Source organism: Silene latifolia, chromosome 1 (genome assembly GCF_048544455.1).
Source record: "Silene latifolia isolate original U9 population chromosome 1, ASM4854445v1, whole genome shotgun sequence".
Lineage (NCBI taxonomy): Eukaryota > Viridiplantae > Streptophyta > Magnoliopsida > Caryophyllales > Caryophyllaceae > Silene > Silene latifolia.
Window position 1 is genome coordinate 10038333 of NC_133526.1, and position 16076 is coordinate 10054408.

General features: G+C 36.4%; 2 protein-coding genes across 7 annotated transcripts; one reads left to right on the plus strand and one right to left on the minus strand.

Annotated features, from left to right (window-relative positions):
- Positions 1-3987: 3987 nt before the first annotated feature.
- Positions 3988-9806, minus strand: LOC141597672 (transcription factor SRM1). 6 transcript variants are annotated; one of them, XM_074418034.1, is made up of 5 exons: positions 9579-9803; positions 8822-8853; positions 7850-7910; positions 7323-7754; positions 3988-4750 (listed from the first exon to the last, which is right to left on the minus strand). In XM_074418034.1, the coding sequence occupies exons 4-5, from the start codon at positions 7685-7687 to the stop codon at positions 4288-4290; spliced, it is 828 nt and encodes a 275-aa protein (XP_074274135.1). In that variant the 5' UTR covers positions 7688-7754; positions 7850-7910; positions 8822-8853; positions 9579-9803; the 3' UTR covers positions 3988-4287. The 6 variants fall into 6 exon arrangements, with proteins under 6 accessions (XP_074274135.1, XP_074274133.1, XP_074274138.1 ...); XM_074418032.1 differs by lacking the exon at positions 8822-8853 and having other exon boundaries at positions 9579-9805; XM_074418037.1 differs by lacking the exon at positions 7850-7910 and having other exon boundaries at positions 9579-9778.
- Positions 9807-14359: 4553 nt separating this feature from the next.
- LOC141597738 (dihydroneopterin aldolase 1-like) lies at positions 14360-15330 on the plus strand. The gene is made up of 3 exons (XM_074418038.1): positions 14360-14463; positions 14553-14745; positions 14853-15330. The coding sequence occupies exons 2-3, from the start codon at positions 14561-14563 to the stop codon at positions 15055-15057; spliced, it is 390 nt and encodes a 129-aa protein (XP_074274139.1). The 5' UTR covers positions 14360-14463; positions 14553-14560; the 3' UTR covers positions 15058-15330.
- Positions 15331-16076: the final 746 nt, after the last annotated feature.

A 16076-nucleotide genomic window follows, 5' to 3' on the forward strand; every position in this document is an offset into this window, starting at 1 on the left:
TTACTTTATAGACAAAGATAAACATCTATTATATGGTTGCAGCAGTTTTTATTAAGATTTGGTAGAGCAAGTAAACAGGAAATGTAAAAGTGACATCTTTAATTGTTAAAATAAATACGATATATTACAATATACTCCGTTTATAATAATAATGCAGGACACCGGAAAGAATATTTTCTAGGTCCGCCACTGTCTGTTGTTTGCCGCCACTGCTCTACTGCTCTGTAAGCTTTGTGTTCCTTCCTGGTTATAATATGAAGCAGTTGAAGATTCTGATGTTTATGTTCATCATGCCATACAACGTTACAATCTGTTAAAAGTTGTAAGAGCGAAGGGCCTTGCGTTTTTGGGAGTTTTTCTCCACCCCGGTGGCCAGACCGCACTTTTCATTTATCGATGGGCATTTGACAGTTATTTTTGGTTAAAACAGTCTTACAATCAACATTTTTCATTGAAGAATTTGATGAGAAACGACAATTCTCATTGACATATGCGGATTTTGGTACTACAAAACTCCCAATATTCTCTGGACTCTTTGCTAGAACAAGAAACAAGTTTTTTTTTTTTTTTTTTTTTTTTGGGCAGCTGTAAAAAAAAGTTTTTATACGGTCGGCATTTGACTCATTTGGTCAAATGCACTTATTTTACTAATACCGTAAACTAAGACAACCAAGTAACTATATCGGGTAACAAAAGTGTGTTGTTGTAGGTATTTCTCCAGAGTTTGTCTATTAAGGGCTTAAGGCTAGAACAAGAAGCAAGTGTTAGTCCTATCCCGTGAGATATTTTGCAATACCCTAGGATAAACAAGTATAGGGATCAAAACACTATCTATCAAAGAAAAGTTGTTTTGACGCGACTGTATTATTATCCAAATCGTCTAAACTAATTTCGTTCTGAGACACAAGCTAACGAAGAGGACACTTTAATTCTTGGGTCCAGTCACCCAAATTGGAAGGAATTAGTGAATACAATTAAAAACAGTTAACAGAGTTAGTTGGGTGTCAATAAAATTTAACAAGCATTGCTTTTGGTGGCAGTGCATTTTTGTGATGCAAAGATTGGCAAATGCCAACTACGACTATGTTCCACTTACCAAACATAATTCTACCTTTACATTGATGACCTAGTACTTAGGCATGTGGCATGCTACATTCTGCAGAAAGAAATGCGACAACAATGCCGCCCAATTCTACCTAAATTGTACTTGTAGACTTTAGTCAAGAAGCACTATTTAAATTATTCCGTCTCAATTATTTGTTTACCTTTAATTAAAATACTCTTTTTTTTTTTGGTCTAAATCATCCAGTAATCCGAACCACATTGGGTGTTCAAGGATTACGGTATTTAAACCCCTCCCAATTGCAGTTGTGGGGATCGATCCGCAGACCACCCTACCAAGCGCAGCCCCATGCTACCACCGCGCCTAACGATTGGTAAAGAATATAAAAAGTAAACAAATGAATGAGACGGAGTAAGTAATTGCTAATCTTAATCTAACGAAGAAATTAGGATGACAATCATGCCGCCCAATAACTCATTTATCAATCTCTCTGTATTTTCAATATGGCCATTTCACTTGGGACACCTTATTTCACAAGATAAAGGAAGAGGTTTATATAGTTACATACGCAAAAACTTAAATAAGACCGTTCGTTATATAGTATACGTAAATCAAATCAACTATTCCTATATAATAGGTACATTGCATGATAGAGTACATCATTAATTACATCCCCTTAGCCTTAATTCTGGAATCCAACCCATTAGCCTTTTAAGTGCACATGGAATTGGTTAGAGTAGGACCGACCAGATTTGGGATGGAAATTATGTTTCTTGGTACTACTGGCCAACCTTTTTTTTTTTTTGCAATTATGCATTTTTTTTCCGCTTGCGTACATAATTCTTCCGCCTCGATCAATTGTTTACATTTGGTTTTGACAAAAGGAGGGGACTATTTTTGGTGGTGTTATTACTTATTAGTGAATGGGCAAGTCACAAGTGGATCATAACAAATGTGTATGATCAAATTACCCGTACAAAATCTTCTTAATATAAAAAGGTAAATAAATAAATGAGAAATTCTAAAGTGGAATAAGTAAACAAATTAGCGGAACTGAATGAGTATTTGTTTGGTTAATTTTTTTCGTAGTTGCTCATTCATGTACAAGTTTTACTTATTCATGGACTTTTTTTCATTATTTTTCCATAATATGTCATTTGCCTAATTCTCTCTCTCTAATGCTCTCTAATTCTCTCCCACACAAAATTAATCGAATCCCCAAAATTAATCAAATCCATCAAACTACACAATAGTGAATGCTACTTCTCGTATCGATCGAGTAATAATTTTAATTCTTAATTTTATTAATTATATTATATCAAATTAAGGAATTGGTTTACGCTAATTACATTAGGGTTTGTTTAAACCGTCCCAGTATTAGGGTGGGAAACGGCGGCTGCCGCCAACTTTGGGCAGAGGGACAGCGTAAGTCGGTTGTGGCAATGACGTTGGTGGTGCCTGATTGTGGTGGCATGGTAAGAGTTGTTAAGGGTAGTGGTGACCAACGTTTTAATGAACAAAATTCTACACTTACTGCATGTTTCCTACACAGCAGCAACTCTCCTATAGGACCGTCCTATAGCATAGACTGACCCAATAAGATAAAGCCCAAGCACAAGTCATTACTATATCAAGTTTTTTATTTTATTTTGATAACTTTATGACTTATTTTGAAAACTAACAAATTTAAATATGTATATTATCAACTTATAATATTAAGTTATTAATATAAAAATATTTTTTATATTTTTACTAAGTAATTTTAATGGGTCTCATATTATTGGACCAGTCTTATCTAAATTTATGTCTTATACAACAATTTGTGCCTACACAGGGGCGTCTTAAAACAAATGAAGGCCCAGTACGACACGGAAAAATGAGGCCCCAAATATGAATGCACAAGTCTATTATAATTTGATGTTTGTATTGAATTTCATTAATAAAAACTTGTAATCCGGTGATCAAAAGCGGAGACCCAGTTCCCACGCCCGTGGTTGCCCGTGGTCTTAGACACCCCTGTAATCCTACAAACATCCCAACACCTAGCCAAGAAAACAAATGATGCAAATCAATAATGCTTTATTTACAAGCAGCCTTCGATTAATAGAAGTAATTAATTTACCCGCATAACGAGAAGAAATGGATATGATAAATTGAAAGGGATACAGTTCAAGATCTCAAATTGTATCAATGTCTTTTACTTTTCCTTTTTTTGTGTTGAATGTTTTTTTATTTATTCTACTTTTTTGCTATTTTGGTAATTTTCGCACAAGAGAGACGCCGGTAAAGGTGGTCGATGGTGGCTGACAAATGGTGGTTGGATGGTTGCAATTAGAGTGAGAAAAGAGTAAATGAAGAAGAGAGAGATTGAAGAAGGGTATTAAAATGAAATCATTAAAATAAAAGGGGCATTATGGTCATTTACGTCCATGAATGAGTAAAATCCGTACATGAATGAGCACCACCCATTTTTTTTTTATTTTCTCGATTAATTTTCCTTCCACTTATTTTACTAAATCATATGCAACTTTTTTTTTTTTTTGAGAAATCATATGCAACTTTTCTATACGAAACAAAAAAACACTAAAACACCCACCATCTTAACCACCTCCTACTGCTGAACGACCACCACCGCCATCACTGGTTGTGTCAAAACCAACTTACGAGAACAGTTTCTGGTTTGAAATTTTCAGACTCCGTTGGACCTCACCTTCTACAATTAATTTTTCGAAATACTTCCTCATATGATGTTTGAAACGACACATAAACAAGTTTAGTCGATTAAAATGTGGACCATGGCAATCGTAAAGCAAGTAACAAAATAAGTCGATTATATAAGATACTCCCGACATTCTATGTGAAGGCTAATAGTAAATGTGCAATCGTAATAAAAACAAAGCCATAATGAAACGGAAACCAAGTCGTAGCCAAGAGATGGATTTTCCCCTCCTTCGTCGATCACTACATAATCACAGGCAACAAGGTCGTCCTATCTACATGAAATCCACAATAGATAAACAAGTTTTCTCATTCAAAAAGCACAATGCTTAAACTAAGTTCACCTCCCAAATCCGATCAAACTAGCCTGTATGGCGAGGTTGTACATTTCGAATCTCACTATTGCTGACATTTAGTAAAAATTATTGTGTTTTGTACAAGATTCGCTCTAGCTAAGTTTTAGACAAACCCACAAAATATGACTCAACTACTAGTAATTGGCTATGTTACCTATGAGTGGAGGAGTGCGGCTTTTGGGATGACATAGGACTCGCAGATCCTGGAACCGGAACCCGTGCACCATACACCATGTGCGGAGGAGCTGACAGATGGACGGGAGTACCAATGGCAGGCCTGCTCATTGGCTGTCCAATGGTCGGAGCACTGTAAATGCCGACTCCTGGAGCGTTTGAAGACGCCTGTTTGTTGGATTTGGCAGAAGAAGGCGCAGAAAGAGCTGTATTCGTCTGACCTGTAATTGGTCCCTGTGATGTCGAAAGATCTGCACCGTTTACGCTAGTGATATCATGGATGCTCGATCTCCTCCTCTCTTTGTTCATCGAGTTTAACCTAACAAAGTACTTCTGCGCATGGCTCGCTACTTGCGTGGGTGTTCGCGTTACCACAAAGTTGCGAGATATGCTCCTCCAATCTCCTTTCCCGTATTTCTCCAAACCCAGAAGAAATAACCTGTGGGTCAACCATAGTAAGAGGTATTAACACCAATATTACTTCAAAAACGCCGAAAAATTGACAGGCAACCAGAGATCCCAAGCTAAGATGAAAGATTTGTAAATGAAAATCAAACCAGTACTTTACTACTTTCACACCTTTCTCACATCCAAACCAAATTCATCTAGGATTCTGGGTCATATAAGCCTGTAAAGTCTTACTCTCTTTAACATTGCCAGGGTTCTTTTGCTACGGCATGAAACAGTCGCTTTTTCAAGAGTTTGCAACTCCTCAATTCAATAGATATACCCGATATTTCTCACAATATGCAATCAACCACATTATTTTTATTAATATTGAAGATTGACAGATGTGCGACTCAGAGAATTATTCAAGCGTACAATTACCTGGCAGAGAGAGATAAAAGGAGAACATATGCTGTTTCTAAATGGCCATGAAACTGATTAGTGATAGATATTTGTAAATAACTGGCTCGGATCGTAATCTACCATGTTAATTAACATCAAAAGAACCAACCACATCAGTTTGTTTGTTACCATTTGTATAATCAAATGACCTCTTTTCAACTTAAGTATTCCATTCACTTTCACCATATATTATCACCATTCAACTTTGTTGGTCAAACAATGTTGAATTGCACCCAATATTTTCGCACTAACAATAGTTACAACTTTTAAAATGATAATGTGAAAAATCAAACATGGCAAAGGCTGCATTGTATAATTTGTATTTCTACAAATATGTGCAGAAATATCTGCGTCGTAACTATCATGGTCAGATTAGAATCGACAATTTTGGATGAAGATAGTAGTTAATATTTGGTGTACAACAAATACCACAGTAAGAGATCCGTAGTACAGAGTATAAAATAGCTGAAGCAGCAATAGGAAACAATCACACAAGCACAAAAAGAAGAAAAAAACAAGAAAACTAATCTATCTTGACTCTTTAGACGTAAATCACACTAAAACTCACTGTCTTGACACATAAAAACAAAGCATCACACTGTGATTCTCTTTAAAGACACAGATGGTCTTTAAATTTAGGAAAAAATATGGTGCAAGCAAGAAATGCTCCGTATCTTAGTGTATACTTCTTCAGCCATTATGAATAGTTACAAGAAAGCACTAGTTTAAAAACTAAAATAGTTTTTTTTTTAATTGACTAATGCATTGCACTAAATTCTCCTCGTGAATTTATATTTTCAAAGTACATTCGATTGTTTTAAGGTAGTGACAGTAATTTCCAAACATAAACTTAAAGGTCTTAGAGCGATAGTTCATTCAGCTGTCGTTAAACAAATGCAAAGCAGATCCTGGTATTCAGCAAGGAAATGGAGGGAGCATTGAAAAAACAGTAAGACCTTAATCTATTCCACCTATTCCGATGTAAGGTGAACATAGAAGTTCTCTATAGTCAATACTATTTACTGACAAATTGCACGAAACTCTAGTTAGCATAGCTACTACTACTTGAAGAGACAAAGATACAACTTGAACATGGCATCTAATAACTTGATATTAACAAAAGCATTATCAGAGTGCCTCAAAAACTCTTGCCTATGCCTATTATTAGACATATACTATTATTAGAGAGTATATTATAGTGATGAAGATCTATCTTGTTTATGTTAAAGATAATAGATATTCTAGATCTAGAGTTTTGGGTATTCTCCAAGTTATATTGAGCTATAAATAATTTTTACCTATCAATAATAATCAAGTGATTATATTGTTATATATTAAACGGTAGAAACACCGAGAGCCTATTCCAAATGACTCAGAATGATAGCTTTGTATTACGTCCCAAATTACAAGACTGGCACCGTGTGGTACAACTACAAAGTAATAAGACTCCTGGCAATTTAGAAACGCACAATGACACGATAGAGAAGGATAATCATATCCACCAAATATATCCCAGTGGCCGACTCCTAGTAAAGCACAAGTTCTAATCGTTTGGGAAAGGAAATTGTCACATTGTGAGAACTAACAAAAACAAGACCTACTAATTAGTCAAATAGCATAAAATTTTGTACAATTTAGTAAACTTATCTTCAAACGCCAGCACACCCAACAGGAATAGCTGACAGGATAATTGAACTTTAAACACAATTTCGATTCTCACAACAACAACGGTCCCCTTAGTGCCTCAAGGGCACCAGCAAATGGAGGGCAAAACATAAGTCAAATATACACAACCTTACCTTCGTAACCTTAGCTCTGTATTAACAACACAACAAAGCTTTTTCTCATATGACCCAGTGAAAATGGTGTCGAGAATTGCTTGGAATGACTATTGACTACTACCTCACAATAAGAAGTCCAGGGCATGTTAAGTGTTAACTACATCCCGGCACATTCACAAATTCGGAAGGCAAAAAACCAAAGAAGTATCTGCGGATCTAACACTATAAAACGGTTGTTTAAGCTATAGTTAAGCTGAGGTCAGAAAGCATATAATAAAAATTAGTGTGATTAAAAATTTAAAAAAAAACAGCTACATAAAAAAGAGTTTATGCCAAGCAATATAGAGAAACAAAATCAAAAGTAGACATAGTCAAACTTGCCTGTGTTCGTCCTCTGTCCAAGCTATGCCTTTACGGCGCTCCTGATCTGCTTTTGACGCCTTGCCTCCATGATTGGATTCGTTAGCTGCACTCCCAGATTGACTCTTTTTCTTGTCACCCGTTAAACCCTCTGAAGAAGAACTATAGGAAGGCAAGGGAACACGGCCGGACTCGATCTCGTTGATATCCTCAAGTAGGATTTCATAATGATCCTTAACCTCTTCTATGGTCTTCCCTGCCACATCAGCGGCTATCTTTTCCCAACGATCCTCCGAATCCTCTGAATGAGTCGCGATGGCATTCTCAAATGCCTTGTCTTGCTCTCTACTCCAGATACTGCAATCACTTTTTTCTTCCACACTCATTAATTCTTGTTCAGGTCCACTACCAACTTGCCAAGCTGTTGTTTGGAATCACTCGAATGTACTTAGTCTGAAATAACCAATACCAACTGAAGAATTACTGTACTAGACCACGATAATTCAAAGGTGGAAAACTGCAGTGGGTCCAGAACACTAAAGAACAACCTTCTAATATAACCGACAACACCCACGAACAAGGACGGAAGGAAATCGATTGTGACCAGATCTGCAATAAAAAAAGGGTTTATTTGAGCTGAATATCAAACACAGAATGAAAGAGAATCAAATTCTAGGCTGCACAATATTAGATAAATCACTTTAACAAAAAAAAATACTCGAAATCGAGTGTTTACTGTTACCTGTGATGAAACAGCACACAAAAATGGAGAAGCTAATAGGTGGGAGATGGAAAACAAGCAACAAAATTTTAATTTCCAAATCTAACAACAACCAAATTCACCAATAGCCCTATCTAACAAGGACAGCTTTTACAGTTTGAGGCCCACAAAAGGCTGGTGGTCCTCCAAATTCTCTTATTACTGATTTTCTTTTTAGGTTACAATGGCTAAGAAGTACTGAGTAAAAGGGAGTAACAGTTTGCAATAAATACTCTCACATGTCTCAACTTAAACAGTAAAACTGTGGCAAAATTGCCTTTTAATGTCACTAGGAATAATCAGCCATAATTGCCACTTTGATTTAGTCCAGTGTCCATCATCCTCATCAAGAAAAAATTAGTTACTGAAACATGGAAAATTACAACTTTACTGAATTTTCGAATTTCCAGTTCCAGGTTGCGAAAATTTGAACCCAATGAATGATAATTGAAAACATGTTTACTGAACCAACAGTCGGTGCATTGTCTCTTTTTGACTTCCATCATACACCCATCAACCCCCACCACCACTAAAAATGTGTGAAAAATCTGATGCATCAACGGCAATACTTAAAACCCGGAAAAAATTATATATTCCTATAATTTCAACAACCCATTTGCACCAGAAAAAAGCTCCGGACCTTAAACGAAAGCAATCAACCCACATGCTAAGAGTAATTGATTGTGACATAATGAGGCGGAAAATTAGCATATAACAATCTGGCAAAGTTGGGAAAATATCTATAACACAGATAACTTACTTCCCCACACGCCCGCTCCCACGCCCCGAACCCTACATAAAATTAAAGAAGAAGAATAATTGAAAACTGAAATCATGGATGGGGACCCAAATGATAAAAGAGATAAGGAAATAGAAAGAAATACTCCCTTGTTCCAATCATTTGTTCGCCTTTGATTAAAATACTCGTCACAAAAATAGGGAAATGGATATCAGGAATGATGTTGATAGAGTTATTTAGCACTCATTGAGAATTGAGTGCATAGAATGGATCAAGTGAGTTGGTCCCAACAGACAGCAATAGCAGTAGTAATGCACGAGCTACTTGCATAATAATGCAGCTTTACCTTTGGGTGTCCAAGAATAATGAGAATTGCGGTTATTTACTTACTTTTATGTTGATTTTAGGGTTTCTTTGCACATTTTGCAACCATTAACAGAAAACAAAAAAAAGAAAAAAACAATCAGTTGAGTATGTCTTGTTATTTCACCCACCATATACATACATACATAATGACTGATGAGAGAGACCAACCCACAAAGAAATTGAAATCAATTCCGTGTTCCCAAACACTACCTTAAGAATATTTGACTGATTAAATCAATTAGATAAGAATAAATCAGGGATGATGGTAACAAAAATACTAAAAAATGAAAACTTTGAACAATCTAGCAGAGAAACTGATAGTTAAAAAAGTCAGATGATGCTTAAGAAACAATCAATGATAAGAATAAGCAATAAAAGTTAGTAATTTTCTGGGTTTAACCAACCAACCAACCTTGTTAACAATGTCATTCATTAAAGCATTCAACCAACACTCATCCTTCCTGCTGCTTCTTTTCTTTTTAATTATGCTTCCTTCAGCAGTAACTAACCTGTGACTGCGTGAGTGAGTGGGAGTCACAATTCCTGTGTGTATTTGTGTTTGAGTCTCTCTCAAATTCTCAATCTTATTTCTGTCTTTCTCGCTCTAACGTTTTGAGTCCTTTGTTTTCAATTATTGCTTATTATCTCCATTTTTTTAACTCTTTTTTAACCCAATCATTCAGTTTGGTGTACGATTATTCTATATCATAATCATTTTTTGCTTATCCATCCCTCCAAAGATATAAACTTTACATATCCAAAATCATTATTCATTATTAGGGCTTGCCGGAATCCATGAAATTATTAAGGGGGTAAGTTTTATTGGGCGATAACTACTGGGTAAATTAATTAGTGGGGTAATGAGTTCCTTGATAATATGTTTGGCATAAGAGTAATGATTACTGAGTAGATCTTTTGCTCCCTTAATCATTACCCAGGGGGAGGGTGGGTAATGTATTACCCCTTTACAAGGATAATAATTTCAGGAGGTGAATAATTACCCGCATACCAAACATGGGAAATACACCTCACATATTACTCCCCTATTCATTCCCCTTCTATTACCCTCAATCCAAGCAAGCCCTTAGAGTTATCTTTCGAGTCAAAATTACCGGAACACCCCTGCCCATTGAGTTAGGATCCTCTCCATTATAGTTGTGAAATGTGGCGGGCTAGGTTGGTCCAGTCTGGGTGTGTGGATCGAAAAATGACAGTCCGTTCAGCACACAGCCCAGCCCGGCCTAACCCCTAATGCCACTATTTCCTCGGTCTGGTCCGTTCCAAACACAAATAAAAAAAAAAAAGGATAAATGGCAAAATACTACCTATTATAGTCGAGAATTTTTAAATTACTACATAATATGCTTACTTATACAAACTACTACCTACAAACTTACAATTATACTCAGACTACTACCAATTGGACGGAAAACACAACTTAAATGCAAAACTCACCTGACTTCCCCCTTCTTATATTTTTACCCTAAATTTATACCCATATTACCCTTACTAATTCTAACCTTTTAACCTTAACTAATCAAATCCTTTATTTTCCTCCATAATCCTCTTTATTGAGCCATTTTTTCCCTCCTCAATTAACCGTCCCTTAATGTTTCTCTTTTCTCTTTTTTGGATTTTGTTCTTGTAGATCTGGGAATTGATGTCCTCAAAACACTCTCATTCACAATGCTCATTGACATCCTATAATCAACAATATAAAAATGTGTGTAATTAATCAACAACAAATTCAACAATGTATACATCAAGTATAAAAAAGACACAAATTTTATACCATTAATCATCAAGCAACAAAAACCCCCAAAATATTACCAATAATAGTGTTCATTATAAAGTCAGGGTTTCAAATTAAGGAATAGAAGCTATACTTGAATCACTGACGGATAGATGATCCATGATGATGATAATGGGAGTCCATTTTTGAAATAATGGTCAAAAATAAAATATTTGTCGTTTTGGGTCGGTTTTGAAAATATTTGTCAAAATGGTCTCCACGTAGGCTCGGAATTTCTAGACCTGAAACACGCCACTACTAATGGCGTGTTTTGTGAAGGAAACACGTCATTAGCAGTGGCGTGTCTTTACAACAATATTTTTCCCCAACTGACTGAACTTAAAAAAAAAAAAAAAATTTACATAAGACACGCCATAGGGGGTGGCGTGTTTCCCCTCCGAAACCCACCATTCCCAATGGCGTGTTTGTTTTAGTCCATTTTTTAATGAAATTTCTTTCCCTACTCATTATAAACACGCCATTGGTAGTGCCGTGTTTTAGATCTAGAAATCCCGAGTCTACGTGGACACCATTTTGACAAATATTTTCAAAACCGACCCAAAACGACAAATATTTTTATTTTTGACCATTATTTCAAAAATGGATTCTGATAATGGTGAAAAACTATGGATTTTGGCGATTAATGGAGGCTGTAATTTTGATTCACAATGAGAAATTAAAAGGATAAGTATTTTTGGGTAAGTTTAGGTTAATTGATGAGTGAGGTTGGGTAATTGTTGGAGAATGTTAAGTGAGGGTAAAATAGTCATAACACATTAGATGAGTAAGCTCAGGCGACTTATTAGTAGCAAATACCCATTTTCCGTCAAATTAGTAGTAGAATGTATTTAGTTGTAGGATTTTAGATAGTATTTTGTAAAAATAGGTATATTAGGTAGTAATTTAAAAATTTATGACTTTTATAGGTAGTAGTATGCAAATCGTCGGATATAGGCCCAACCCTACCCAGCACTGGCCCGCCACTCGGTGGGCCAAGTTAGTGCCACACAAAACTAGCCCAGCACTGGCCCGCCCTAGCCCGATTTTCATTTAGTGTCGTGCCCCGGCTCCACTTCCCCATAACGGCCCACCGCACACCTCTACTCTCCGTTACCTCAAATTAATGGATGGTCTATTACCTCTAATAGAATCTTTTTATATATTATTGCTCCTACACATCATCATCCATTACTTAAATTAGACCGTTAAATCGATTCAGAATAATATCTACACCGTTGAGAGGTAATGGAGAAAGAACACAAAATCTCATTTGTGACGGCACGTATCCGTCACTTTGGAGTGACGGATACCATTTTTCCTCACAAATGACCCAAATAGAGGAGAGAGGGAAGCACATGGGGGTGCCCCCACCTTGTCCCCCCTATCCGTTTTGTGAGTGGCATTATCCGTCACTTGCTCCGACCCGTCTTCAGCAAGACTAATTGGAGAAAGAAAGTAATGGAGAGGATCCAAATTGCTACCCATTGGCTATTATTCATTTGCTTATCCAAATTTTTATTCATTAATGTACGTGTACAAGTTAATCAAAGTTTATTTTAACTCTGATTTCTCAAAGAAAAATCTATTTTACAGTCGAGTTTTAACAAAATATTATAATAAGTGGTAATGTTATTTTTTTTTTAAAAATAATTGGTCTGCTTTTAAGATGATAATTTCTTTCTTAAGGATGTTCGTGTTGCTAAGGTTTGGGTCGAGCAAAGGAAAGTATATAACTTATAAGGAGGGGTTTTGGTCTTGGCTCTGTGCATACGTAGCGGCCTAGGGACGCAAGTCATGGGTGGTCGATAATGGGTAAATTTTGAGTCTAGGAGATGCCCTCGAAGACTTTGACACCCAAGCCATCTACCCCCAGGCTCGGTTTATAATGACCCGACCCGTTACCGTCGTAACATAACCCCAATAAGATGGAATGTGTACCTTTGAGCCCATTATTTTTCCTACTTAAGCTCAAAAGGCACAAGACCTTGTTATTAAGTGGTGGGTGGAATCCTTTGTAAACATATCACAAGCTCCTTATTTTCCCGATGTGGGACAACTTTTCCTCTTTGAGGTGTTACACAATTACCCCGTTTCTTATACTAAGGGCATTAGTAATAGAGGTTCATCACAAGGTTTGTATGATGAGTTATCCATTATTTTAGAGGTTTGTCTACAAACCTCTTATTGTTGGAGATGAGTATTAAGGTTCATGGATGAGAAGAGTTACAAATTAGTATTCAGGTTTGTGGAGAGAGAATGTGAGAGCAGAAATAGTTTAGTGGACCCTGATATGAACATTGAAAATGTTTATTTGTTGTTGGTAGGAGGTTTGTAGGTAATTGAGTTTGTACATTAATTTATGTGGCATGAAAACAAACCCATTAGAGATTCATCTATTATCAGCCCTAAATAATAATTACACTATGCTTAATAAAATAAAGGGATATCTCTCGTCTACCCCTAAACTTTTTCGTTTTCTAAGGCGTACCCTTCGTTTTTCCAAAAAAAAACTTTGACTGACAGTAATTCTCTGTTACGAGTTCATTTTTTTTCAAACCAATTATCTCGTCAATGCCTTGAATTTGAAAAAAAAAATTAACCGTTTTTTGAACTCGAAACCGGTACTTATGGTTAGTCAAAGCGTTTTTAACGAATAAACTTTGACCGACCATAATTCCCTACTGCGAGTTGAGTCGTCGGTAAATTCTTTTTCAAACTGAAGACCTCTTCAAGACGGTCAATTTTTTTTGAAAAAAAATTATCGTATTCTGAACTTGTAGCCAAGAGTTATTGACGGTCAAAGTTTTTTTTGCAAGAAAAAAGAGGGGTACATCTTAGAAAATGAAAAAGTTGAGGGATACACGAGAAAATATCCCTAAAATAAATTATATTTATACACATTTTCTAATTTCATAATATGACTATTTTGCTAGGCTAATTTTATTTTAATCTTGTGTAAGTTATGGGTTTCTCATACCCAAGGAGGAGAGCGGATATGAGATTGATACCCATGGGTATCAAACTAAAATAAACAAAAATATGAAAAAACAATTTATAGCATATTATATTCAATTTTAAATCAAGTTCCAAACTCATACCACTAGGGTTATGATTTCTATTCCAAACTTATACCCGTGAAACAAACACCCCATAAGGGATTTTATTAAGAGTATCTTCTACCGATAGTTGTGAAATTTCTTCCAAAATATTGAAGGCAACTTTAATGGGTAGACACTAGACCCCTTCTAAGTTTGGTCATTTTATTCGCAAGAGGCAAGAAAATCAAATTCTCAACCAGTCATTTAAGAGATGAGAACTTTTACTAATAAGTAATAACAGCATTTAAGAGTGTCGTGACTCGTGACTCGTGACTCGTGAGACCTAAAATACTCGTACTGAACAGTTAAGCGGGTTGACCAAAACCTCAACTCACATCTCTGATTCATTTCTTGATGAATACCAGCAAAAGCCTAGAAAATTGAAGACATTAATTTAAAAGTCAAAGGTATTATTTCATCATCAAGAGTTCAGATTTCTGTAACAATCTGTTCTCTAATTTTCAGTTCAATCAAATTAAATACTTCTGTATTGTAGGTATTGAAATGGACATTGATCAAGATAAGCTTATACTAAGCGGGTTAACATTTTACGGATTTCACGGAGTCAAACCCGAAGAAAGAACACTCGGTCAACGATTCGTTGTCGATGTCGATGCGTGGACCGACCTCCGCGATGCTGGCATTTCAGACAATGTCGCCGATACCATCGACTACACTGAGATTTACAGGTCAGTCAGTCAATCACTCTTTAATAGAAGTAGAACAGTTAGTTTCGTGTTTCTTGGATCACGCGTAGTTTGTAATTATGTTGATGATATGTTTGTTGGCTTGGCAGCATTGTGAAACAAGTAGTAGAGGGACCGCCTCACAATCTGCTAGAGTCGATAGCGCACCATATTGCATCCAATACATTTGCCAAGTTCGCTCGAGTTTCAGCTGTTCGTGTTAAGGTTAAGAAGCCTCATGTTCCTGTTCATGGTCAGATGGACTATTTGGGTGTCGAGATTTTCCGTACCAGATCACCTCAACCTCGAACCTGATTTCATTTCTATTACCAATCGTCTTCTGGGATATTGTTTTAGCTCAGAATCTCAGATAGTATGGACTATGGACTGAGATCCCCTCTACTGAGAGCATACAATCGTTTTCTAGGATATTGTTTTACCATTGTGTTATCACAGCGATACATAGCTTAGAATCTCGGATAGTATGGACTATGGACTGAGATCCCCTATTGAGTATTGAGTAGAAACTCGCTGTCAAGTTTTGGTTATTGTATTGGAATCTGCAGTAATGCTACATTTCTTTGACAACTTTTTTTTCCTCTTCATTTACAGTCCAATACTGTTCTCCTGCAAATCGTCGCTTTCCATAATTAGCCATCTATATAGTGTGTCCCGCCACGTCTCTTTCAGAGTTGCTGCCATTTAACGAACGGATGACCTTTTGTATGCATTTTTGTTGGTTTTAATCATTTTCAATTTTTCTCCGTCTCTGAGTTATTTCTTAAAACATTTTCTGGTGCTTCAAAACTTCTGTTCCCTACTCCAACACCATTCGTCTGGCCCTCTTCAGTATAGTTATCGAGCATTAACAACTGCCTGCCTTAACAAACCTTTTAACTTTCAAGGTGACCAAGTTAAAACCAATAACTGGTGATACGAGTGGCAGCTTTGTAAGCCAGCTTTGTTCAAGAAATCGGTCAGGAAGTTCCACATAGCATGCCCGGGATGCAATTGCATATGCAGAGCCCATCTGCGATGGCATTTCACGGACAGGAGCCCTTATCTATTCAGTTCTTTCTGTTTTAGTTTCTCTTGAATGGTTTCGACCTAACATCAACAAATTGTTTCCAAATGATAGGGGCGCGAAAGTGCTTTTTTGGTTAACAAATTAGGGTGGAGGAAATCTGAGAGTTGAAAGTAGGAAATTTGTCCTCAAACTTATCTGCATACTCCCAAGAAGCTTCAGTTTCTGCAAAATTCAACCCGCTGAACCAAATATCGAGTCTAAGCCATGTTGTTTCACCACTCTTCTGCCCAAGATGGACTCAGTTTCT

Coding starts and splice junctions, on each gene's coding strand:
- LOC141597738 (XM_074418038.1), top strand. CDS start 14,561: ATGGACATTGATCAAGATAAGCTTATACTAAGCGGGTTAACATTTTAC. Junction 14,746..14,852: donor GACTACACTGAGATTTACAG/GTCAGTCAGTCA, acceptor TTGGCTTGGCAG/CATTGTGAAACAAGTAGTAG.
- LOC141597672 (XM_074418035.1), bottom strand. CDS start 7,687: ATGAGTGTGGAAGAAAAAAGTGATTGCAGTATCTGGAGTAGAGAGCAA. Junction 4,751..7,322: donor TGGACAGAGGACGAACACAG/GCAAGTTTGACT, acceptor GTTGACCCACAG/GTTATTTCTTCTGGGTTTGG.